This window comes from Propithecus coquereli, unplaced genomic scaffold, assembly GCF_000956105.1.
Source record: "Propithecus coquereli isolate 6110/MARCELLA unplaced genomic scaffold, Pcoq_1.0 Scaffold67, whole genome shotgun sequence".
In the NCBI taxonomy this organism is placed as follows: domain Eukaryota; kingdom Metazoa; phylum Chordata; class Mammalia; order Primates; family Indriidae; genus Propithecus; species Propithecus coquereli.
Genome location: NW_012152729.1, coordinates 4,582,974 through 4,608,456, shown reverse-complemented (window position 1 = coordinate 4,608,456; position 25,483 = coordinate 4,582,974). Strand labels below are relative to the sequence as shown.

Sequence of the window (25,483 nt, the reverse complement as noted above, 5' to 3'; positions counted from 1 at the left end):
TGAGCCACCGCGCCCGGCCCTAAGAGACAGGGTCTTGCTATGTTGCCCAGGCTGTTCTTGAATTCCTGGGCTCAAGTAATCCTCCCACCTCAGCCTCCTGAGTAGCTGGGCCTATACCACCGCACTCCAACAGGCATTTGTTTTAGATGTCCCTAGACCCAGGCCTTCAAAAATGGCCTACTTTCCTTTACCAGATTCCAACGCTGCAAGAGGCTCCAGTGCATGAACTGATGGACAGAGTGAGCTTGTACAGTCATCCACCACCAGCCCTCCCGGCACTGTGCCCGGGCACCCCTTTGATCCTGTTGAATGGCTTCACTGAGGGCTGTCTGGACTCATGGTAATAGCTGATGAGGCAGGCTCTGAGAGGCCATGTGACATGCCAGTGGGCACGTGCTAAACTCAGTGGTGGAGGTGAGATTTGAATCTGGGATTGTCCAGTAAATTTGCTCTTTGCAGGTAACGTTTCTCATTCAGATGTTGGTGCACAGCATAAATGCCAGGGCTAGAGCAGAGCTGGAGAATGCTTGCTTCTGACGCTGCCTGAGCACTTTGGCTCCACAATTTCCAAGTGGGTCTCAGAGAATTGACCTTTCTTTGGTGACTGGTTGTGCTGAACAGTGTTCTGGGCTTCCGTAGCCCCTCCCCCACCCAGTAAGTTCACTGTGTTCTAAAGAGTGCTTGGCTCTCTCCACGTGATTCTATCCCTCTGCTCTGCCCCTGTCCAGCCCTGTCATCTACTGGGATGACTTTAGAAGTGTCCAATTTTGCCTCTTTAATCCATTTTCTAGATACTGGCTTTTTGATCAGCTGCATCCTTTTTAAACCTCTTCTTTGGCTCCCCATGTACCTCTCATGGAGCTCACATTCCTTAAGCTGGCAAGCTGGCTGTGCATGCACAGACCCGTTTCCTGCTCCTGCCTTGGCTCTTTTTAGGTCTGCCCAGACTATAACCCAGCCACACTGAACTCTCAGTTCCTTGACCATGTGGCGGCTTTTTTACCTCTATGCCTTTGTACATTCTGCTGCTTCTTCATGGAACACGCTTCTCTTTTCTCCTCTCATCTCCTTTACCAGGTCTTGGCTCAGCCGTCACTTCCTCAGGGAATCCCCCACTTCAAGTCAGTGTACCCTAATTCTCTTACTTGCCCCTGACTTGGTATTAGAACTGTTGGTGGTCAGGGACTGTGTCCAGACCCCCACCCTGGTGTCCCCATCACAGTATAGGGCATGAGATCTTTGTGGAAGGCATGAATGACCACCAGAGCCTCTATAAAGAGAAATTTATCACACCTGTTTTTACTGAATTACTCAATTTTAACAAGGACCCAGAAGCTCCTAAAAACTCATTTTCAGGTGCCTCCAGAGATCAACAGAGGAGAGGTTTTGTCAGTGGCCTTCTAATGGCATTCTTCCTGTCCCTTAGATGCACAGGAGTTACACTTTACATCCAGGAGAACATGTCTGGGTTTGGGGTTTTCGTTATGCCCTTTCCTTATTGTCTCATTCTTGGCAGCCTGAAGGGTGTGAAGTGGTATCTTGTTTTGATCTGCATTTCCCTAATGGTTAGTGATGTTGAGCATCTTTCATGTGCCTATTGGCCATGTGTGTACGTTCTTTAGAGAAACGTCCATTCAGGTCCTTTGCCCATTTTAAAATTGGGTTGTTTCTTTGTTGTTAAATTGTAGGAGTTCTTTGTATATCCTGCATATGAACCTTTTATCAGATACATGATTTACACATATTTTCTCCCATCTCATGGGTAGCCTTGTCACTGTGTTGGTAGTGTCCTTTGATGTACCAAAGTTTTAATTTTGACCAAGTCTGATGTATCTGGGTTGCCTGAGCTTTTGATGTCATGTCCAAGAAATCATTGCCAAATCCAATGTCCTGAAGCTTTCCTCCTATGTTTTCTTCTAGGAATTACAGTTTTAGCTCTTATGATTAGGTCTTTGAGTTAATTTTTCTGTATAATGTAAGGTAAGGGATCCATTTCAGTCTTTCACTGTGGTTATCCAGATATCCCAGTGCTCTTTGTTGAAAAACTGTCATTTCCCCATTGAATGGTCTTGGCAGCCTTGTCAAAATTGGCACCCTCACTGTACATGTGAGGGTGTATTTCTGTGATCTCTATACCCTTGGTCTACACGTCTGTCTGTATGCCAGTCCTACACTGCTTTGATTACCATAGCTTTGCAGTAAGTTTTGAAATCAAGAAGTGTGAGTCTTCCAACATTGTTCTTGTTTTTGAAGATTGTTTTGGCTATTCAGTGTCCCTCGAGATTCTACATGGGTTTTTCTGTTTCTGCAAAAAACATCATTGGGATTTTGATAGGGATTGCATTAAATCCCTATATATTATCCCTGTATATCACTTTGGGTGGTATTGACATCTTTACAATATTAAGATTAAATCTGCCAATCTATGAACAGGGGATGTCTTTCCATTTATTTGTGTCTTTCTTTTAGCAACATCTTCTTCTTTTTTTTTTTGGAGATAGGGTGAGCCACTATGCCTGGCTTTTTTTTCCTTTTTTTTTTTTTTCAAGACAGAATCTCGCTCTGTCACTCAGGCCGGAGTGCATTGGTGCAGTCATAGCTCACTGAATACAATCTCCAACTCCTGGACTCAAGCAATTCTCCTGCCTTAGCCTCCCAGGTAGCTAGGCATACAGGTGCACACCACCACACCCAGCTAATTTTTAAATTTTTTGTAGAGATGGGATCTCACAATGTTGCCCAGGCCAGTCTCAGCAACATTTTATAGTTTTCAGTGTGCAGATCTTTTGCCTCCTTGGTTAAATTTATTTTTATGTATTTTATTCTTTTTTTTTTTTAGGCTGTTTGAAACATTTATTAATGAAACTTAAGTTTATACATGTGAAAGAGTCAACATTTATTAAGTCAATCATTCTTAGGGCATAATTTTGTCTCTTCCATATGGCATATTTTGGTTTATCAAAGACATTTTCTCATGTTACTCAAACAATGCTTTCAAAGATGATAAAGGTTGCAGCTATAAAGGAACAACAGGTGTGGGTATGAAATAACAAAGCTCAGAAAATACCATTATTTTTTTCTTACGTAAAGTAAATGCTGGAGCAAGAATACGCCATCTCTCATTGTCACTGGTCATACAGAGGCAAGAATGCAATGTTATAGAACTTACCAAATTAACCAGCATACTTCAAACATGTCAGAATAGAATAGTTCAACTTACACAACACAAACGTACTCTAGATGGTTCTACCCATACCTTTGTGTCCACTAGCACCAATGCTAATGACTTCCAAACTTAGCATTCCAGATTGGAACTCTCTCTAAAACCCCAAATCCACGTATCTTAACTCTATACTGGACTTTTCCACCTGAATATACAACAAATATCTCAAACTCAAGTTCAAATTGAACTCATCATGTCCTCCCACCCGCTTATCTTTCTCTCTCCCAAGTATTTTATTCTTTTTGATGTTATTGGAAATGGAATTGTTTTCTCAATTTCCTTTTTGGCTTATTCATTGTTAGTGTATAACAACTGAAGGTGAGAGATAGGGTAACTGTTACTACCCAACAGGTTCTTTTTATGTGAAATCTTCAGGGTTTTCCACATACAGGATCTTGTCATCTGTGAACAGAGATAGTTTTACTTCCTCCTTTCTAACTTGGAGGCTTTTTATTTCTTTTTCTTGTCTCATCACTCTGACTAGAACTTCCAATACTATGTTAAATAGAAGTTGTAAAAGCAGGCTGGGCACAATTGCTCATGCCTGTAATCCTAGCACTCGGGGAGGCTGAGACAGGAGGATCACTTGAGCTTAGGAGTTTGAGACCAGCCTGAGCAAAAGTGAGACCCCCATCTCCATTTAAATTAAAAAAAAAAAAGAAAAAAAAAGAAGTGGTGAAAGCAGGCATCTTTATCTCTTGTTTCTGATCTTAGAGGAAAGGCTTTTAGTCTTTCACCATTGGGTATGATGTTAGCTGTGGATTTTTCATATATGGCATTTATTGTATTTAGGTAGTTTCCTTCTACTCCTAGTTTGTTGAGTGTTATTGAGATGCAATTTAACGTGCTATCCAATTCACCCATTTAGAGTGTACAATTCAGTGGGTTTTTTTTTTTTTTTTAACATATTCACAGTGTCCTTACAGCTCTTTTTCTTGCTTTGCTTATCTCAGATTGGTTGGATAATAGTCTTCAAAGTGCCCAAAGACTTCCTAGAAGATAGAAAGCTGTATCCTTTTATAGTTTTAGAACATTACACTTTTGGAAACAGCTTAATGTCACCCAGTGTTTGAGGAGTTGAGGCTTATTCCCCTTGACCCCTGACTCTGTTCTGACCTCATTTGAGCATGCAACTTGGTCTCCTGTGGGGCTATTCTCTGTGTCATTGACACCCGGAGGTGGCATGGTGCCTACCGTGTGTGGGTGTCGGCTTCTTCTGGCCTCTCTACCCTCAGCTCATCCACTCAGATTCTCAAGTTGAGAAAGGGGTTTGTATAGAGCCCACGGGCCATCCACTAGTGAGCCCCACACCCCCTGTGAAGCAGTGTGTAGAAAGGTATGGAGGGCTGGCTGCTAGAGACGGAGGAGGCTTCACTGATGGGGAGGCATAAGCAACTGGTGTTTGGAGCACGCGTGCTTCCTGGGTGACTCTAGACCGCTTAAAGCTAGTGCAAATAGGGGAGGTCAAGGGTCACCCAGGAAGAGTTATGCCTGGTCACTGCCAGAGTGACCCTTATCTTTGTGTCAGGGAGTCTATACTGTATGCCAGCGATGGGACCACATGTGGTGTTGGGCACAGGCCCAGGCCCCTCTGAACAGGGTGGGATGAGTAGCTGGTGTCCAAGTCAGAGAAACCCCTGGCTGTGTTGCACTTGTGCCAGTTGGATTGGTGCCTGCAGTTGGGGTGGTTTGTTTCTTGGTCAGCTAAGGCAGTGGGTGGGGCTGAGGGGTTGGGGGGGTGAGACAGAGCTTAGGCAGTGATGACAGCAATGGGGAGTGGGGAAACTTCACTCACTTAGGGAAGCTTCGCTTACTTGCCTGCCTTCAAGGAAGACAATTTTTCCACAGGGTGGGGGTGTAGGGGGTGGCGGAGCCCTATGGCCCAGTCCCTAACAGGTAACAGGCTAGGAGTTGGGGACTGCAGAGCTAAGGCATCAAGGGAATGGAGACCAGCTTTTGGCACTCTACCATGCAAAGTCAGGAAGCTGGTTATTTGGGCTGCTATTTTTCTGGGAAAATGTACAAACTTTAATCTAATGGGAAGCCTGCCAGCAGGCTTAGACTGCCTCTCCTGATGGTCCTTGAAGCTAGTCCCTTCTGGCAGGAGGTGGCGGGTAGTTTGTGTGTTTCTGGGAAGGGCTGAGCAGTTCTGTCCAGCTATAGGCTGTATTGGTCCACATCTTTGACCTTTAAGGATCCAACTCTGTGTCCCAAATGCTGCTTAAAATAAAACAAAGCAGAAGACTTCCCTTTGAACTGTGGAATTCTCTTTGAAGTGCTGTTCCTTTTCCTTTGTTCCTTTCCCTTCTCTCCCCTTTCCCCTAAGCCCTGTGGGCCGAGATATCAGGGCCATTGGTCTGTGTATTTTCCTGGTTCCCACCCAGCATGATGGAAATGGTTGGTTTCAGAGGAAGGTGGGTAGGTCAGAGCCTTCCCTTCCTGCCTGATCCTCTATTTGGGTGGTAGTGGCTGCTCCCCTAAAATCCAATGGTGCAGCCAGCCAGAGAAAGGCAAAGGGACATCTGATGCAGGTTAGGGACTGGCAGGAGCAGGGGCACTATGGCATGGGGACCCTGGGAGTTAGGTAACAGGTACCTGGGTGTGTGGAGCATGCCAGGGAGGGAGGAAATAGTCCAAGATGGGGAAATGTAGGTGGCAAGGTTCCTTGCAGAATTAAAGTAGGAGATAATCAGAATATAGATGTATAGCCATTTAGAAATGGGCAAATTAAGGCAAGCCCATGTAATTGCTTTTCTTAAAAAAAATTCTCTTATTGTGGTAAAATATACATAACATCACATTTACCATTTTAACCATTTTCAAGTATACAGTTCAATGGCCTTAATTGTATTCACATTGTTATGCAACCATAAGGTTATACCTCAGCCTTCTGGGGTGGTAGTTTGAGTATTCTGAGCACCTCAGGTACCTGTTGATGTTCATATGTGGTTAACATCAGGCATCATGTGTGGGTTTCTAGTATTTTACTCTTAGAAGGCAATGACTTGTTTCTCTTATTTCTAAGTTCTTAGGGAAATACCGATTTCTTTATATGCTACAAACATTTAGACCAGCAGTCCCAAATCTTTTTGGCACCAGGGACCGTTTTCATGGAAGACAACTTTTCCATGGACCGGGGACTGTGGGGATAGTTTCAGGATGAATCAAGCACATTGCATTTATTGTGCATTTTATTTCTATTATTATTGCATTGTAATATGTAATGAAGTAATTATACAACTCACCATAGATTGGGGACCCCTGATTTAGATGAAAGAAAAAGTTCGTTTCTTTTTTTGCCTTGCCTTCTCATGAGTGTCACTAAGACATATTTGACAGAGTTGCTGCAGCATGGTCCCCATCTTGATGTGGCAGCTTAGTTGCTTAGGAACCTGGATGGGAGGATTGGGGAGTCTCGGAGGCCTTTTGCATCACCAACCCCCAGCTTGGCATGGTCTGGGAGGCCATTGTGAATGTGTGGGGGGAGGGTAATGATGATCCTATACAGGTCCAGCCTGACTGTACTTTTTCCGTGTCCTGGTCCTTGCTGCAGAGTGGCTTGTCCCTGTGGGTTTGACCTTGCATTCATTGCTCTGCCAAGCACTACCTAGGATTGAGCTACTTTAGGCACTTCTCAGGAAAAGATTCTGCTGCCTTGGCTAGAGCCAGAAAGCCAAGGGACTGGAAGCCATGATTTCGTGATACTTTCCTCCAAAACTGATGCCAGTGGTTCATGGTTACATACATACACTAGCCTCTGTTTCACCAGCTGCATGAGGCATTAATATGCGTTTTATTAGAAAATCAAAATGTAAAGGTTCTCCAAGAATCACTAGTATGTTAAGAGTGTCTACATTCATTGCTTTTCTCATTTTTCCATCTCTTACTAAGAAATATTTGAGAAGGAAGATACATAATCATTTGCTAACCAAAAATTTTTTGTGTGTGCTTTTTTGAAGGTACATGGGAATAGGACTCTCGGCTCAAGGTGTAAACATGAACAGACTTCCTGGTGAGTCACTGTTTAAGAGAGCATTTGTTCTCCTCCCCTGATCCAGTCTGTGATGAGAGTCATGGTGGCAGCTGTAAGGCTGGGGAGGACTTTGTTTGCTGGCCACCTACTTCAAGCCAAGCCATTGGGTGGAGGATCCTGAAAGGCGACCTTTGGGCCGGGATGGTATGGGCTTCCTTTCCAAAAACTAATTGACGGACGAGTGATTGTCAGTCATGGAATTTGAACTGTTTGCAGTCAAAACCAGGTGACCTGAGCTTGCTCCCAGTGGGGATACGCCTCAGTTGCCCTTGCTCTTATTGGCCTTTGCTGACCAGCCTGGGAGTCAGGCATGTACTGGGAGGAAGACTACTGCCAACCCTGGCTCCTATTACTTCACCATGTTAAAGATCAAAGTCTTTAAGTGGCCTTCCACGTGGAACCATGGTTGAGGCAATTTCTTAATAAATGGGAGGATACATGTAAGACTTGGGATGACAGCAGCCTCAGATTAGTGGACTGGCCTGGGCCCTACTGATGGTCCTCCTCTGGCAGCCTGGCACAGTTTCAGCTGTTTTCTGCCCAGCAGTTCATACCCAGTGCTGGGCTGGGTACAGTTGAGGAGAAGGAAGGCTCCACCATGAGCCCACGGGTTCCAAAGATAATCCTAAGTCCATTGGTCCCTTGAGTGGCAGAAGTGACATGGTGCAAGCTGTCCTGATACCATGATGGAGGCAGGCAGAGTCCTTGTGTTTTTGCCCTGGCCCTCTGCTCTTTGTGTCTGTGACACACAAGGCAACTGGCTTTCTCCAAAGAGGGAGTAACATACCGTATATATATTTTCCAATCTATGTTTAATATCAATCACAGATTTTTCTCTAGTGGACTAATTTGAAATACTTGGAATCTAGACTGGCTTAGGATTCAACTAATTGTCAGGAATATAATTTTTTTTTCTTGCTTTGATCTAAGTGAAAACTGGTCTTTCGTTACTAACGAGAAGGTGTGTGTCATGTTTGACTTCTTTGCATAGCTTGTGGCTGTGCTGTTTGTTATATAAGTTTCTGGTCTTGGCTCAGTAGATGTGTCTATAGTGTCTACAGCTATGCCTCTTAGTGAACAGGGAAAAATAATTTCCTATCAAGGGTAAACTGATTCTTAATCTTTTCTTTGCTCTAAATATACTCTTTGAACTTTCGCACTGCTTCAGTAGTGGAGAAAAGAGACTTTTATGGGCTTAATATATAAAATTAACTACTATAGTCTGGTTTTGGATGGTAGTTTAAGCAACCTTGAACATTGGTTAAATAAATTTTTGTTAATCTTCACAAAAGAAAATTATGCAGCCGTAAAAGAATATGGGGGCTCTTTAGGTACCTATTTGGAGTAATCTCTAGGATATATTGGTAAGTGAAAAATAATAAGGTATAGAATTGTTTATAATATGCTTCCAAATGTGCAAAAAAAGAGAGAAAACAAACATATCTGTATTTACTTATACATGTATAGGACATCTTCAGAAAGCAGAAAAACGTGTAATGTTGCCTGTTTCTTGGGAAGGGATGGGTAGCTAGAAATAAGATTGAGAAGGAAAAATTTTCACTTTCAAAGCTTTTGAATTTTCGCTCTTGTGAATGTTACCTGTTTTTAAAATATAAATGAAATTAAAACAAAATAAACAAAAGCAAATGCCCCTGCATCAAGAAACCGTCACATTTGTCTTTCAACACTAATGGAAAAGGATCCTTTATTAAGCTGATGACTAGGCCTACAGTTAATTTCCCTGTAGCAAATGAAGAAGTATTGTACTAGAGTATTAAAGGATATGTAATATTTTATTGATAAATCCGTCCTTTGAAAGGAATGTGTTGGTCAGGTGAGATGGCTCACACCTGTAATCCTAGCACCCTGGGAAGCCAAGGAGGGAGGATTGCTTAAGGTCAGGAGTTAGAGACCAGTCTGAGCAAGAGCAAGACCTTGTTTCTACCAAAAAATAGAAAAAATTAGCTGGGTGTGGTGGCGCATGAGTGTACTCCCAGCTACTCAGGAGACTAAGGCAGGAGGATAGCCTGAGCCCCAGAGTTTGAGGTTGCAGTGAGCTATGATTGTGCTACTGCACTCTAGCCGGGGCGACAACGAGACTCTGTCTGAAAAAATAAAAGTCAAAATAAATAAAAGGAATATATTTTAGGATATGATCATTTTGATGTGAATCATGTAAATGTTCATAATATGATGTTTATTATGCAATTGGTGTTTAAAGAGATTCACTTAATTAGCCTCTTGTTCACAAATAGTATGTAGTCTGTTTGCAATTGTTTTTAAAAAATGATATTAAAAGAATAATTTATGTAGAGAAACACAAGTAGTTGTTAATTGTCTCCCCACCTGTATCTATGAGTGATAGTGCAACTGCTTCACTAGTTGCGAAACCGCATTGTCAGAGTAAAAGTGTATTTGTAAGCTGTATGGAAACTAAAAATTAGGAATAAGACCATTTTCTTATTTTAAAAAAATGAGACTTTTAGCCCCCCTAAGGCCAGCTGCTGGTAATGTGCTTTGACATTGCTAATGTAAAATTATACGAAAATCCATTTTTCTCACTGATGCATCTCTTTTTGGCAGGAGAAAGGGGCCTAAGCGTTCAGTGGGTGTTGCACTTGTCTTCATTTCACTCTGCCTGCCAGCTCCTCAGGGTTTTCCTTCCTGCCGTATCTGATCATCTCCATGATTATCCGTAAGGTGGAAAGTAGGAATCAGATTGCATTTAGATAGCGCTTCTCCCTGGGAAGGATGGGTGCCTCTGACTTTCCCAGGATACGTGGCTAGCTGAATATCTGGGCAGATCCAGCGCAGGGCAGATGTGGGGGCTGAGTAGAGAGTACCCGTCTCAGGAGTGATGGTGGGCCTGCCACTGTTCATCCCAGTGCTGGGTTTGCAAGGTCAGAATCCCCCTTTGTGCTTTCTCCACTTTCTGGGATCACTTTTTTACATTTTTTGGTGATGAGCATATATTCTCCAAAACGGAAAGCATCATCATTCGTAAACACACCCAAAGGTACTTGCATGTATTTTGATGGGGAGGATGATAGCTGCTAAAGCCTTTCTGCTAGCTGCTTCTGATTTCCAAGAGGCCCTTGGTTGAGACGAAGGCTGATTGGATGGTTGGATGTGTGGCTGGTGCGAGGGGAATGGTGGTGGTGGCCTAGGCTGGGTCCAGATTTTGGGACTTTGGTGTTAATTTTAGATGAGGTGTTTGAGGGTCGGTATGTCCCCATGCTTGCTGGACATCAGTTGGGGCTTCAGCTATCTGCAGTCAGTGTTGTGTTTATCCCCGTTTGCTCAAAGGGTCTTTGTGAGCATTCATATCCCCCTCTGAGATAAATGTGTGCACAAGTAGGTGGCATACGCACTCTTGCTTCCTGTATTTGGTCGTCATCTGTAGGTCTGCATGGAACCATTTTGTATGGATGCTTGACCAACCTTTCCTACTTATTGGATATTTGTGTTTGTCTGGAGGAGTTTTCTGTTTTGTCCAGTGCTTACAGATATCTCTGTGAAAATGCTTGTTTTTGCTTCTGGTACTATTTATGAGGGGTGTTAATGTTTTAATACAGTTAGCACTGTGGCCACTAACTATAGGCATGGACATGGACTGTTAGCCTGGCTGGCTTCAGCCTTCCCCTAGGGAACTGGGCCAGAGCCTGGCTAAAAGGAGCTAAGTGGCTGAAGGTTCCCAGGACAGGGGAGTGGGGAGAATACTGAGTTTCTTCCTTTTTCTGTCTTCACAAACCCACTAGGGCTGAACAGCAGGGAGTGGGCCTTCCCGGACTACCACTGCACAGCCCTGGACAGCCAGATGGCTATGTGCTCGACTTGGCTTGTTTGTAAGGACATGGGTCTTGCCATGCCTGTTACAACCTGACGCGGTCCTGCTGGCCTTGAGTAGGCATCTAGCAGTCTGGGCTGTGTTGTGTTGGTGAAAAGGGGGTTTGTAAACCTGTTTCAACATGTACACAAGAGCAGTTGTACATGTCTTATAGGCTCAGAGCTCAGATTGACATTAATTTTTGTCATCCTTTTTTTTTTTTTTTTTTTTTTTTTTTTTTTGAGACAGAGTCTCACTCTTTTGCCCGGGCTAGAGTGAGTGCCGTGGCGTCAGCCTAGCTCACAGCAACCTCAAACTCCTGGGCTCAGGCTATCCTCCTGCCTCAGCCTCCCGAGTAGCTGGGACTACAGGCATGCGCCACCATGGCTGGCTATTTTTTTTTTTCTATATATTTTTAGTTGTCCAATTAATTTCTTTGTATTTTTAGTAGAGATGGGGTCTCATTCTTGCTCAGGCTGGTTTCGAACTCCTGAGCTCAAACAATCCGCCCGCCTCGGCCTCCCAGAGAGCTAGGATTACAGGCGTGAGCCACCGCGCCCGGCTTGTCATCCTTTTTTCTTGCCTGCTGTATTTGTTTGTTGTGACTCGTGGGCTCCCTATCACAGTGTTTAGTATGTTGGTAGCTGCCCTTTGGGCCTCCAAAGAAGAAAATTGGAGATGGAAGAATGAACACAGCCCTTGGTTTTTCACTTGCTTTTGTTTTTTTCTTTTGTGCATTGAAGAAATTGTCTATGAAGTGGGTTTCTTTTATATATATGTATATATGAATATGTTTACATACACACATATATATAATTTATTTTATGTATCGTGACTCAGATATGAAGTGGGTTTCTTTTTTGTCAAGAGAGTGGCAGCTCTGGCTGCCTGAATGTCTGTCACAGCCACCCTGAGTACCTCCTCTCCAGCATACACACTCTCTCCTCATGTTTTGTCCCGCAAGGGTGTTGAGCATGTCGTTGTGGACAGTCCCTCCTGCTTGTTGCACTGTTGGAATCAGCATACCCACCGAGTGACTTATCGGGCTGTTTAAAGAAATGGGGACCAGCAGTGGGCTGGTCTTGGACAGCAAGGCTTAGGAACAGTAACCACTGAGTGCGTGGAGAACACACGCCTCCCTCGGGCATGCGGGTCTGCTCTGAGTTAAGAAGACAGCCTGTCCTTTCCAGGCTCTTTCATTCTAGGCAGTCTGGTCCCCAGTAGATGGCAAGGGCCCCTTTGTGCTCTTGTCTGCAGGTCACCTGGAGCTAGGTGTATGGACTCTGCATGGCACGGAAGGAAGACGGGGAGGCGGTGCTTAGTCCTCTCTGAGCAGGAGCCACTGGATGACCAGATGCTAGCGAGGAGCTCCGGGCAAGCCTAAGAACTGAGACCCGAGGGATGCACCGAGCCCTCCGGCTGGGTGTGGGAGTAAAGTGCCCGGGAGCCATCCCTCCTCAGGTCCTGGCAGCTAGCCTGGATTGCTGGATGGGGACAGGTGTCAGGCTGCTGCTTCAGCATTCTTTGTGAGCAATGGAAGGCAACCCTCTCTCATCCTAGAAGAGGCCACCTGAACGAAAAGGATCAGCCTTGATCCCGGGCCAGGGGAGCCCAGGGTTAGCCATTTGGGGTGACTCTTTCAGTGTTGCAGGGAAACTCTTGTCACTGAAGGTCTTGTCTCCTTAGAGGTCCGTTTTCCCTGGGCAGGGCACTGATTGGAAACAGCAACATTAACAGCTCTGCGATGGTTCCCTGTGCTGCTGAGCTTCTGGAGAACTGTCTCCAAGCAGCTCTTTTCTCCATGGAGAACTGTTCTTTGGCACTGTCACAGCCTTGAGTGGCAGAGAATCTTTCTTGCCACCCAGACACTTTGCTTCTTTTGGATCCACTGGTGCCCAAGTGCCCCTAGGTTCCAGGCTCTGTCTGTGCTGGATGCTTTACAGATAATATCTCATTTCATTATAACCATGACAGCCCTGTTGGTTTATTGTGTACCTACTATGTGTCAGGCCCTGAGCCCAGCACAGAGTACACAGACACAGTTCCTGTCCCTATGGAGAGACAGATACTTAACAGATAACCCTGTGGTGGTCCCTTTGCATTTTGGTCATTGCCATGAAGGGATAGCACAGGGTGCCATGAGAGTGTGCTAGCCTCAGGCCTTCCTGAAGAAGTGACATTCAGACTGGGATCTGAAGGATAAGGAGGAGTCAGGTCAGGAGTGGTAGGATGACAAGCGGTGGGAGAAGGGCGGTTGGGGGAAGGGCAGTTGGGGAAAAAGAAAGAAGGTTCTAGGCAGAGTGAGCAGCACGTGGGAAGGAGGTAGAAAAGAGCTGGGTGCTGAGGAAGTGGACACAGGCCAGTGAGGCTGGTCCAGGTTGCCAGCAGGGCCCAGTGAGGAGTGTGGGTTGCCCTGGGTGTTATGGGGAGCTGCTGAGGGGTTTAAGCAGGGGCGTCACCTGCCCATATTGGCTTGCAGAGCACAGGTTGGAAGGGCAGGAGCAGATGCAGGGAGGCCAGTTAGGAGACTATCTCAAACTGCCTCAGGGGTCCAGAAGAGTGTGGGAGTAGCTTAGACCAGAGAGATGGGGAGGATAGGATGGCACGACAAGCCCGCTGGGAGGTAATTCAGCTGGACTTGGTATCTTGAGAGTAGTGAATGATTGTGCTGTGGTGTGCCTTCAGAGTGTTGCTGATAATTTGTTTCAAGAATGCTTTTTGCCAAGCATGGTAGTTCATGCCTGTAATCCTAGCACTTTGGAAGGCCGAGGTGGGAGGATTGCTTGAGCCCAGAAGTTCAAGGCTGCAGTGAGCTATGATCATGACAGTGCACTCCAGCCTGGGTGATAGTGCGAGGCTCTGTCTTTAAAAAAAAAAAAAGAATGCTTGTGTTAATAAAATGGCCTGACAGCGGCCTTTTTTTGATTTTTGTTTTTTTTTTTTTTGTGGGGGTGGCAGAGGTAGGACTCACTTCTCTTGAGGGACCCAGAAGACGCGTGTGGCATATGAGTGGTGGCTGTGCTTTGCCAGACCCTGAGAGAGCAGTGAAGGGGCAGCTGGCGGGCCCTCCAGGTGGGAGTATCCAAGTCACTCCGCTGATTGCACTCTGCCCCTGAGCAGGCCGTACCTCCTCAAGGAACCTCAGCTCTTTGCTTAAGGTCCAGCAGACAGTGAACCCGCTTGCCCCAAACTGAGGTTATTTTCCTGCAAAAACCAGGTCCTCGTGCATTCCCTATCTCTGCTGACAGCCACCGTCCACCCTGGCCCCCAAGTCGGACTCCTCAGAGTAATCTCACTCCCTCCCCCTCTCTCTGGTGTGGTTCTGCCACTACTCCCCAAACATCTCTTTAATCTGTCTGCCCTTCTCCATCTGTGCTGTCATTGCCTCTCCACTGGCTGTGCCCGTGGCCTCCTGATTGATCCCTCTACCTCAGGCCTCTGCTCCCCACTCTGTGTGCACTGTGCCTGCCTGCTGTGGGCCTCTGGCTCCTGTGCCCCGAGGACACAGGCTCCTGCTCAGCCTCATCTTCGGCCACCTCTTCCCTCCACACATGCCATGCACTCGCACGAGCCCTTCCTCCTTGACACTCCCTGCAACCTTACCCAACCCCTTCATCCCTAACCGTTTCTCTGTGATGACGCTTGCCACCTTGCCTGTGTGACTCCTTCACGGTTCCCAGCTGTGTCCTTACTGGGTTGTGAGCTCCTTGGGACCACATCTTTTTATCACCATTCCCCCAGGGTGAGTGCAGTGCCTGGCATCATGCACTTGGGCTTCGGGATGAGGTCATTCCTGCATTTTGCTGTGCTTTTCCTCAACGTGATGGGCAACTGTGGTTCTGGAACCAGTCTTGAGTCAGGTCTCATTGGGCTGTAGCCGGCCTTCAGCTTGCAGATGCCCTCATGTGGAGCTCAGCCTCACCACACTGCCCTGACCATGTGGCTCTGACTGTGTGTAGGGGCTTTGCCTCCACTTCTACCCATAGGAGTGACTGTTCCTTTTTCTTTTTGTTTTCTTTTTTTTTTTTTTGAGACAGGGTCTCGCTCTGTCGCCCAGGCTAGAGTATGGTGCCATCATCATAGCTCATTGCAGCCTCAGACTCCAGGGCTCAAGCAATCCTCTTGCCTCAGCCTCCCAAGTAGCTGGGACTACAGGCGTGCAAAACCACGCACGGCTAGTTTTTCTAATTTTTGTAGAGACGGGGTCTTACTCTTGCTCAGGCTGGTGTTCCCTTTTCTGTATGTCAGGGCTCAGTGCATCAGCTAGGCTAACATTTGGTTGTATGGGGAAGCAGAGGTCGAGGGCTCTGGTCAGCTTGTGGAACAGCAGGCCATGGACTCTGGAGCCACAGTGTCTGCATTTGTATCCTGGCAGCTGGGTTACCTGGAGTAAGTTACTTAACCACTCTGTGGCTCAGTTTCCCCATCTATAAATGGAAGTGATGCTACTATCTAATTCATATATAGGATGGTTATGAGGATTAAATGAGTTAATTCATATAAAGTGTTTAGACTAGTGCCTGACATGAAAAAGGGGTACATAAATATTAGCTATTGTTGGGAAAGGATATTTTTTTCTACCTGAAGAAGGAAGTACCTGGACATTTAAAATTCTTTTATGGGCTGGGTGTGGTGGCTCATGCCTGTAATCCTAGCACTCTGGGAGGCTGAGGAGGAAGGATCACTTGAGGTCAGGAGTTCGAGACCAGCCTGAGCAAGAGTGAGACCCCATCTCTACCAAAAATAGAAAAAATTAGCCAGAAGTAGTGGTACATACCTGTAGTCCCAGCTACTCAGGAGGCTGAGGCAGGAGGATCGCTTGAGCCCAGGAGTTTGAGGTTGCAGTGAGCTATGATGATGTCACTATACTCTAGCGAGGGCAACAAAGCAAGACTCTGTCTCAAAAAAAAAAAAAGTTCTTTTATGAATGTTTATATATCAGAGTGGAATGAGCTATAATCAAAACTACCTTTTCTCTCAAGTGCTTGTATCTTCTGTGTTTTAGTAGACATGTTCAGTACATTTGGAGTTGAATTATGGAAGAAGATGGCAGGGCGATTAAAGTCAGGACGTTGGTGTTTTCAGTGTTTTCTTGGTTGTACTGACTCAGCAAAGACATTTTGCCTCTAGAGCTGTCAGGGCAGAAGGCAGGCACTCTGGGGTCTCACTTGGACCCTGGGGTAGATGATGACATAAAGTGCTTCTCCAGTGAGGCTGAGGTGCTCAAACTTTCCTGGGGAGTATATAGGCATGTCTTAGCTTGCACGGTCAGAGGTTTCTGTTGGAAGATGTGGAAGTTTTGATGTTTACCTTTCGCAAGGTGTGTTTTGGCCTCCTTAAGGGTGAAACTAAGGAGCAGGTGTGGTGCCAAAATAAGAATGTCAGAACCCTTGGCTAAATGACTCGGAAGCAGGTCAGGATGATCTGCAGGCAGGTGAGCGTGCCTGTGGCCCCACCCTTGCATTGGTGAGCTGGCAGGGAAGGGCAGGGGCCGGGATCCTGGATTGGGGAAGCAGGGTGAGAAAGTCAGGGCTGTGGATGGAGAGTAGGGTTTGGGCTTCTCCCAAGCCCGGGTGCTTTGACGGGGTTGGGGAAAGACTAATCTCGCTTCTGTGTCTTGTGCCTCAGACAGAGCCAGGGGCACTCATACTGTTGATAGGAGGCCCAGCTGCATCAGAGCTGGGTAGCTAATATCTTCCTCCTCCCATTTCTGTGGAGGAGGCAGCTGTTTGCTTGGTGTGCCATACATTACCTTAGTTACTACAACCCCTCAAAGCAGCATCAGGCCCGTTGAGGCATACTTTCCTGGACCGCAACTGTTGGAATGGCTGGAAGAACCACAGCCCGTGATTGGGGATGGGGATACACCTTCTGAAGCAGGTGGTGCCTGGCAACCAGGCCCCGGCCTGGGGTTGGTGGGGAGAAGAGAGGGGATGTGTGTATGGAGCGGGGGCTGTCTGCTTTCCTTCCACAAGATGGTCATGATCAAGTGAGCATCCTCTCCGCTCCCTAGAGGTTACCTTACCAAGCCTTCTCTGAGTGGGCTGTTGGGAGTACTGGCACAGCAGGAAGCTTCTACTGGATAGAACACATTCTGCAAACAGCTGATAATTCACATCTGCATATGCCATGCAAGAGGAACCGCTGATAGAAGAGATCAGGGCAGAACACCAGGGGTCTATGCCTGGTAGAGGCTAGTCCCTGCCCATGTGGCAAGCACTGAAAATAAATAACAGGGTGTTTGAGATCCTTCCTCTCTGTTCTCCTAAGAGTGCAGCATATGCAGTGAAAGGTGTCTACTTGGAGCAAATACTGGTAGCAGGTGGCTGTGTGCAGTGGCTGTCTGAGAGAATATTGACATGTAGATGGGTTTCCAGTAGTCTGTCTGTGCCTGCCAAACAGGCACTGCTTCTGTCCCCCTGCTTATAGGCTGAGACTTGTATTGTGCACAGCTGATGAGCCCCTGCTTTGCCCACCATTAACCACCACCTCTCTCTGGAGCATCTTTCGTGCCAAGACCTATAATGCTTCATGAGGATCTGCCATAGGGCTGCTCGGTCCCTCTGTGTGGGAAGCTATGCTTCTCTTTAGCTGGGTGAGTCGAGCCATCAGCGCCTGGCTGGGCTTCTTGGTGTCCCTCTTCCTGACTCCAGTGGAGCACCTGGCAATAGGTCTCAGTTCCCCTGGAGTGATTACAGGCACTGTATAAGCCAGTGCCTGACCGAGGCTGGTAGAAGGACGGAGCCCACTGGTTGTCACCCTGTAATTCAAGCCCGTAGCATGCCTCCAGGCAGCCCTGCCTGGAAAAGGGATCAGCCGGGAGAGTCTCTGAAGCCGCTGGAGCAGCTGCCCAGACCAGGGTTGTGGGAGGAGAGGCTGGGGCTGTGTGCCTGGTGCTGCCCAGCCCCTGTGCCTTTCTCATGCTGTTCTTTCTCTGTCTGAGATACCTTTGGGGAATGACGTGGATGTGAGAGGAGGGGTAGATGCCCAGAGTCCTTATAGCTCTGAGCAGAAACGGGTTCTTTAGGATAGACCAGAACAGAGGGTGGGTCAGCAGTTGGGCCCCAGGGTGGGTAGCTGGGGAAAGCCCTTGGTGGGTCGCATGGTGGTTAATGGTGTCAGTGCTGCAGGACCCACTGTGGTCCCTACTGAGAAGCTCGTTTTATGTAAGAGACCCTCTGCTTCCCTGCCGTTCCTCCCTGGGTTAACAGCACTCTTGGCCCTATGGCCAGCCATGCCTGTGTTCCTTTTCCGTGGGCTTCCCTCACCCACAGCACATCAGGCAGCCTTTTGAAGTAAGGCAATTCAGTCAGACCTGGAAATGATTATTCCTGGGCATGGGATTCCTTATCTGTAGGATCCTATTTTCTTCTTCCAAGTAGTAGTTCTCACCTCTGTTTCATAGAGGTAAAAATTCTGGACTTAACACTGTATTTTTCAGGGCAAGTTAAGTCCTTTTAGATAAGAGGTTTCATCGACAGCAGTAGAGCCAGTTCTGAAACCTGAGTTTTTCAGTCTCTGAAAACAGATTCTCAAGTGTCCTCTGGTGAGGCTGGGTCCACATCAGGGTAGAGCAGAGTGGAGACTAGTTAACGTTCAGTCCCTTACCTTCCCAGTGCTAGGCAGAGGGGATCTGTATCCAGAGACCCTGGAAACACTGCAGTACATGTCCTGGGACTCTTTTGGGAGAAGTTTTGTGCATGCCCATCTTTCAGGATCTGAGGATGTATGCAAAGTCACAGAGGTCACCCATCCACTGACTTTCGCCAGAGGATTGAAAGGAGCTCAGAGAGAAACAAGGAAAAGCCAAACTCAACCCTAGAAGAGAGACCCTACGTCCTGCAGGCTAAGGGTAGTACCATCCCTTTCTTTAGCTTGGTTCATCCTGGACCCAGCTTGTTCTGTGGGGACCTAAGGTGTTGGCAGGTAGCCTTTCCAGATGTACTCGATGCCATCAGACTCATGTCCTATTCAGACCCAGCTAGACCTATCCTGGTACCTCTGTCTGGGCCTCTCCTGGCCATCAAAAATCTCCTTTCTTTTTGGTGGGGAGGGTATAATCTGTGGAAAGCCCCTTTCCGTGCAGGTGCTAGCTACGTTGTCCCTCACGCCGTGCATGGTTTCAAACTGACACCAGGGCTCTATTTTAGTGGAGGGCCTAGGTGCCAGCAGGAAGACATGCCCCACCTGGTGTCAGCCCCTGGTGTTATAAGCTACCTGCAGAGGCAGCCTTTTTCTCCTCCCCCCTTTTCTATGGCTTCCATGCCGAGCTACCATGAAGAGAAGATCCCGTGCCCAGAGCACTGCCTGCCCCTCCTGAAGCTTCCAGAAGTCTTAGGGTCACATAAATCCTATTTCTTGGTTCCAAAATTCCAAAAGCTCGGGGTAAGAGCCATGGGAGTACCATGACAGTGTTCTCTGATGCCACCTCATGGCATTTGCTGAATGAAAAAATCTCCTTTGCATTCCCATTATCCATGGTCAAGCTGCTCCAGGCAGTGGGTCCTGTCAGGTTTTTCAGGACTGGTGAGGTTATAGGGAAAGCATCTGTCTGCTGGCTTTCTGGGGAGCAATGGCTCTGCGCGAGTGATCACCCTCGTGGAGCAGCCTTGCCATGATGCGCTCCCCAGGGCACATGGGCTCTTTCCTCAGCAGCCCCCAGGCTCGGGAAGAACCCTGGCCATGCCAGCCCAGCACCCTGCCCTCCACAGCCAGCCTCGAGAGTGACATTCTGAGAGCCATTGGGCATGGCTGTTGAACTCTGCCAAGTGCTGCAAAGGTCAGATGGCCTCCCCAGGAAACTAGAGACAAACAAGAGTGGAGCAGGTCTGGGGCTGCCTGCTGTTGATGGGCTCACTGGGAGAAGTGGGTAGGGACCAGCCCCACCCCTGCCCACTCCCTCAGGGAAGGAGGGAGCAGGAAATTGAAGTGCCCAGGCTTCACCACTAAGCTGGTGTTTGAGATGGCAAAGGAATCTCGCTGGTGGGTGTCTCCTGTGGGCTCATGTCCCTCCAACATTCTCATATAATCCTTTCACTATCCCTGAGAGAGAAATTCACCTGAGGGAACTCAGGGGCTAAGAAGTGACAGAATTGATATTCAAATCCAAGTCTCTCTGACCCAAAGTCCAGCGATGACTGGGACCCATTTTTTGGGGAGAGGTGACTGGTTTGGTGGCCAGTGCTTGGGCTAGCTTTGTGCGTGAGGCACGGGCTGGCCCCTATGTGCTGATCAGTCTTGGGCTAGGACCAGAACCTAGTGGGCAGGCACAGCACCAGCCCCGTCCAGGGTTCCCGGCTAATGCGCTGACGACGTGGAAGCCTTTGCCTTCGACAGTAGGAGTCCTCTCCATTCCCAGCTGCCCTGGGCCTAAGGCCCTAGATGTGTCCTGGCAGATGAGAGTGGTGTGGGTGGGCTTCTGGAGCGACCATGCTAGAGTCCCTGGCACCCCATGGGGAGTCGCCCACCTGTAGGGCACTGTAAACAAGGATGGCATCTGGGAGTGCCAAGGTGATGAACCATTTCCTCAGCCACCCTCACACTTCTGTGACTGTGACTTTCCGTCTGAGTGATGATGCAGGGGAAGTGGGTGGTGCCAGAGCCTCTAAACTGGGCACCCGGGGCCTCCTGGCCCCATGTGGCTTGGCTTCTCCTTGCATCACTGGCATCTGATAGGTGCCTGACATGGCTGGGGACAGGCTGTTTTGTGTGGGTGCCAGGCTGGCTGGCTATCACTTCTTCCTGGGAGTGACAAGGCTTATTATCTTCGGAGAGGGAAGAATGGTTAGTTGGGTGGCATTCTTTGTCAGAGCATTGGCCCCATCGTGTAGCCCCAGTCATCCTGACCCAGAGCCAGCTGGACATGACTTCCTGCAGGGTCTGACCCAGGCAGCTGTGTCCACATGTTCTTTTCTGGCCCTCACATCCCACTACCTTCTTAAACAGCTGTCTGGCCTCACCATGAAGGTGACAACACTGACTTCCAGGCACATCTGCAGCCTCACACCAGACCCACCCAGAGCGGGGTGCCTGCCCATACCACTGGGGTCCCTGTTTAGAAAATTGCTGACTTTGGCTTCAGGGCAAAAGCAGGGAAGGGGATGTCTGAAGCAGAGGGTGGTGGGGCTGGAGGGAGGCTCACCCAGGCATAGCCGCTGGACCCTCTTAATGGGAAGGGTGGCTCACTGAGCATCAGTGCCAGGTGACCAGGTTGGGGGCCACCTCAGGAAGGAGGAGGTGACCTCACCATTGCAGGTACCTGCTTGGTGTTCACCTGGGTGCCCTGAGAAGAAAGAAGTGAGCTTCCGAGAGTGTTACCCAGAAGACCACAGGCCTTCACTTAGCCTCTCAGCGCCCCAGTTTCTCAGCCCTCATATGGGGTTTGCTAAACCTGCCAGTGGGCTAGAGTCTTAGAATGTTTCTTACAAGTAGATATCTAGAGCCCTTTGACAACAGTGTCTAATCCCTCCCCCATCATTTTGTAGTGAAGAGAACTAGGGTCTAAGGAGGTGAGTAGGCTTTCATTAATTATTTGGTGGCAAGTGGGTGGTGTTTGTTGTTTCCAGAAGATGGGAAGGTAGCACCATGGCCATAAGCCATGTTGCTGCTGCAGCCACTGTTACTAAATGAGGTGTGTAACATTCTGCTTTTAACCCCAAACTGCCTTTTTGCACATGTACTTATATACACATACTTAGATATAAGGTACACATCTCATATACAAACACAGGCTCTTAATTGTGTTTGGAAAAAATATTGGCCATAAGATGAAAGCTTCAATTGAAGGTATATTGCAGGTCTGTGATTTTCTTGGAAACACTTTTAACTTTATAACACTTGCAAGAACAGGAAACAGGGGGCTGAGGTGTTGCTTCACAGCACTGATGATTCCAGATGCTCAATACCTTCTTCTACAGCCACAGAGTACCATCTTAGCTTCCTGTTGCTACCGTAACAATAGTAATGACTTGAAATAATCTTCTTACAGTTCTAGAGAACAGAAGTCCTAAAGTCAAGGTGTTTACAAGGCCACGTTCTTTCTGGAGGCTCTAGGAAGGAATCCATTTCCTTCCCTTTTCTAGCTTCTAGAGGCCGCCTGTGCTCCTTGACTCCTGGCCCCTTCCCACATCTTTCAAAGCCCCCCATGTGGCATCTGCCATTTTATGAGGACCCTTGTGATTTCACTGGGCCCATCTGGATAATACAGGATAATTCCCTCATTTCAAGAGCTTTAACTTAATCACTTCTGCAAAATCCTTTTTACCACGAAAGGTGACATAGTCACAGGTTGTGGAGATTAGGCTGAGGACATCTTTGGCAGGCCATACTCATCCTACCATAGGTACTGTGCATTTCTTTCCTTTGGACAAATCTATATAAATCGATAAATCATTTGGGAATTGAAAACATAGGAAAACATTTCTTTTCCAGCCAGACTGAGATGATGGTGAATCCTGAATTGACTCTAAATAAATTTTTGTTTTTTATTGAGCTCTTTGGTTGTTTAAATTAAAAATCCGTATTTATAGCCAGAGTTAAAAATCTAAAAATTCTATGTTAGTTTTGTCAAAATAATTATATAGTTTATTTTTGAAGAAAAGTATTTAAAATACTTAAATTTTTATTTTAAGCCTTTGAAAATTTAAGCATCTGTTGTTTTGGTAATGGTTATGAACTCCCATACACAGAGACAAAAATATCTCCCAAATATCCTTGAGTCACTGACTAAGTAGGAATGGTTCTTTCTGGTGATTTCATGAGCTTTGATAAATCAAATGGCCAAATTATTGTTAGATTTTCTAGAGTATCTACTGCTCCGGTCTGAGAAAGTGATAGAAGAAAATCTTTCAATTTTTGTCTAGTACCTCCTGGACAGTAAAATCTGCATAAAAGATCTATCACACAGTATCATCCTTGTGTGAGAAAAGAGGTGAGTTGGCCGCTGGGACTGGTTACCAGTGGGACACAAATACACATATGTGAGTGTGCACCCACCTGTCTCACCTCTTGAACTCCTGACATGCTGTGCACTGGGGGAACAGGTCATGAGATCATGTGGCCCTTGCCCCAAGGAATTCGTAGTCTTTGGGAGAAGGGGCAGGGACAGTCCCAGGAACAGTGACTGCTGATGGAAGAGGCTCGGGAGGTACCAGGCAGTGCACCATGGATGTGGGCAGCGTGCTAGGGGAGGCCAAAGAATGTCATGGGAGACTTCAAGGAGCAGGCATTGGCATTGGACATTGATGCCTTGGTAAAAGGGGAGGAACCAGTGGGCACCACTAGCCTGTGGGCATAGTTCTGGGAGGACCCAGAGGATCAGCAAGCTGCCCTCTGGAAGGACTCTTTGGCGAGGGTTGGAATGGGCAGTGGCTTTGCTGGGCTGTGTGCCCCCATGGCCACGTGAGCAGTGGACTTGGCTTCAGGGCAGGCTATACTTGCTGCTCAGGCAGCATTAAGGAGAACCCCACCCTGTCCTCCAGCATCCCAGACCCCTGGCAATACTTGTGCCACACACACACACAGGTTATGTGGTACTCTCCTAATAGGTTGACACATTGTGGTCACTTATTGCCTTGCATGTGGAAAGTGCCCATGCTCCACCTGAGGGATGAGGGCTAGGGGAATGGGAGGACTGCTGTGGCTGGCGTGGCCCATGGGTGTAGATCCTGAGTTGAGGAAACTGGTGGGCATGTCTGGGCCATCAAGCATAGTTTGGACCAGAGCTGGAGGGATGATTGTCACTTTGTTCCTCACTGCTGTCCAGCTGACTGCCCTTCATCTATAGCTTTCTATAGACCAGGGGAACAGGCGCTGCTGTCAGGAGCCATAGGGCCTCCTGAGTTGATGCCGGAGGAGAGGCCTTGACTGTGGTAGCCTCATCAGCTTGCCTCTTGGTGGGGGAATGGGCATCTCTGTGCTCCAGAGGAGCTAGTTCCCTGATGTCAACTGATTTCTATACCCACCAGCAAAAGGAAGGCCTCTCACTGCTGAGCCTGGTGGGCTTAGGAGTTGGCTTGATGCTCAGACCAGCAATCTGTCCCCTGAGGCAGGCAGTTCCAGTGTCTCTGGGGAATAGGAAGGTGAGAACAGAGCCTGGCTCCAGGTACAGGCCTTGGCCCTACTAAAGCCAGTCCCAAGCAGCTCCCACGCTGGTTTCTTCGTGATGCAGTGGGAAGATGCAGGAGGGGGCAGCAGGGCTCTGGGCCCTCTACCCATCCCTGAGAGCCATTCAGCTCTGGCCACTGTGGGCTCTGGAGAATCTTTGTTTAACTAGAGGCTTCCTGGCTAAAAGGCTTGGGATGAGTGCTGTGACCATGAGGGGCAACTTGCCCTTGAGCTCACTAGTCCAAATGCAGGCAGAGTTTGGGCTTCAGGGTCTGGTCTACTCCGTCTCTCCAGTCATGTGCTCTGCCTCCCTTGTCTACCCCTGGCCCTGTCATCCTTATGTTCTCACCACCACACATTTGCTTCCAGCCTGCTCACACCTGTGCCCTCACCCTGCCCACAGGCACACTGGTACTGTGAATGATTGAGCCCCGCCCTTTCTGACCTACTCAGATCCTCCAGTACCCTGCACCCACTGACCTGTCCTCCCAGGGCAGTGCTTCCACCCTTGTGAGGGAGGGATGTGCTTAAGCATGTTCCATGGGCGTGCTGCTCAGACCCCGAGGAGACAGGCAGAGGCTGGGGGAGCTGCCTAGAGGGGCTGCCTGGGGAATAGACCTGCCTGCCAGCCTGTCAGCTTGGCACCCTGTGCAGGTCCTGGGCTTGCTATGGCCCTGTGGGCTCCACTTCTGCTCTTTAGCCAGGCTGGCCCCCCCCCGTGCAGCTCCTACCCCCACCCCATCCTACCTGCGTTCATGCCTTTGCCTATACCTCCTCCTCCCAGAATGACTTTCTTCACTCCCCCTCCTCTTGTATAAAACCTTGGTACACTCAAAGGTTTCATTTCTGTTCTCATGATTTTTTTTGGGGGGGGGCAGGGTCTTGCTCTGTCACCCAGGCTAGAGTACAGTGGCATCATCATAGCTTACTGCAACCTCAAACTCCTGGCCTCAAGCAATCCTCCTGCCTCACCCTCCCAAAAGTGTTAGGATTACAGGTGTGAGCCACTGCACCTGGCTTGTTCTCGTGATTTCTGTTCAGCGTCATATTGGAGGCCGTAGTCAGTGTAGCAAGGCAGGACAAAGAAATAAAAGGCATAAAGATTGGAAAAGAAGAAATAACTCTTTGTTCTCAGACAATATAATCATCTATATACATATTAAAAAAAAAACCTCAAAGAGTCTTCCAAGAAGCTACCAGAACTAATTGATGAGTTTAGCAAAGTTGCAGGATACCAAGTGATTATCTAAAAATCAAATACTGGATATATTCATGTGTACATACATACACACACGTA

General features: G+C 47.7%; 1 protein-coding gene across 1 annotated transcript in view; it reads left to right on the top strand.

Annotated features, from left to right (window-relative positions):
- RANBP10 (RAN binding protein 10) overlaps positions 1–25,483 on the top strand; it is a 62,185-nt gene that overhangs the window by 15,903 nt on the left and 20,799 nt on the right. The window contains exon 3 of the mRNA XM_012660566.1: positions 7,183–7,235. Coding sequence (XP_012516020.1) covers positions 7,183–7,235 — 53 coding nt within the window. The remainder of the gene's footprint in view (positions 1–7,182; positions 7,236–25,483) is intronic.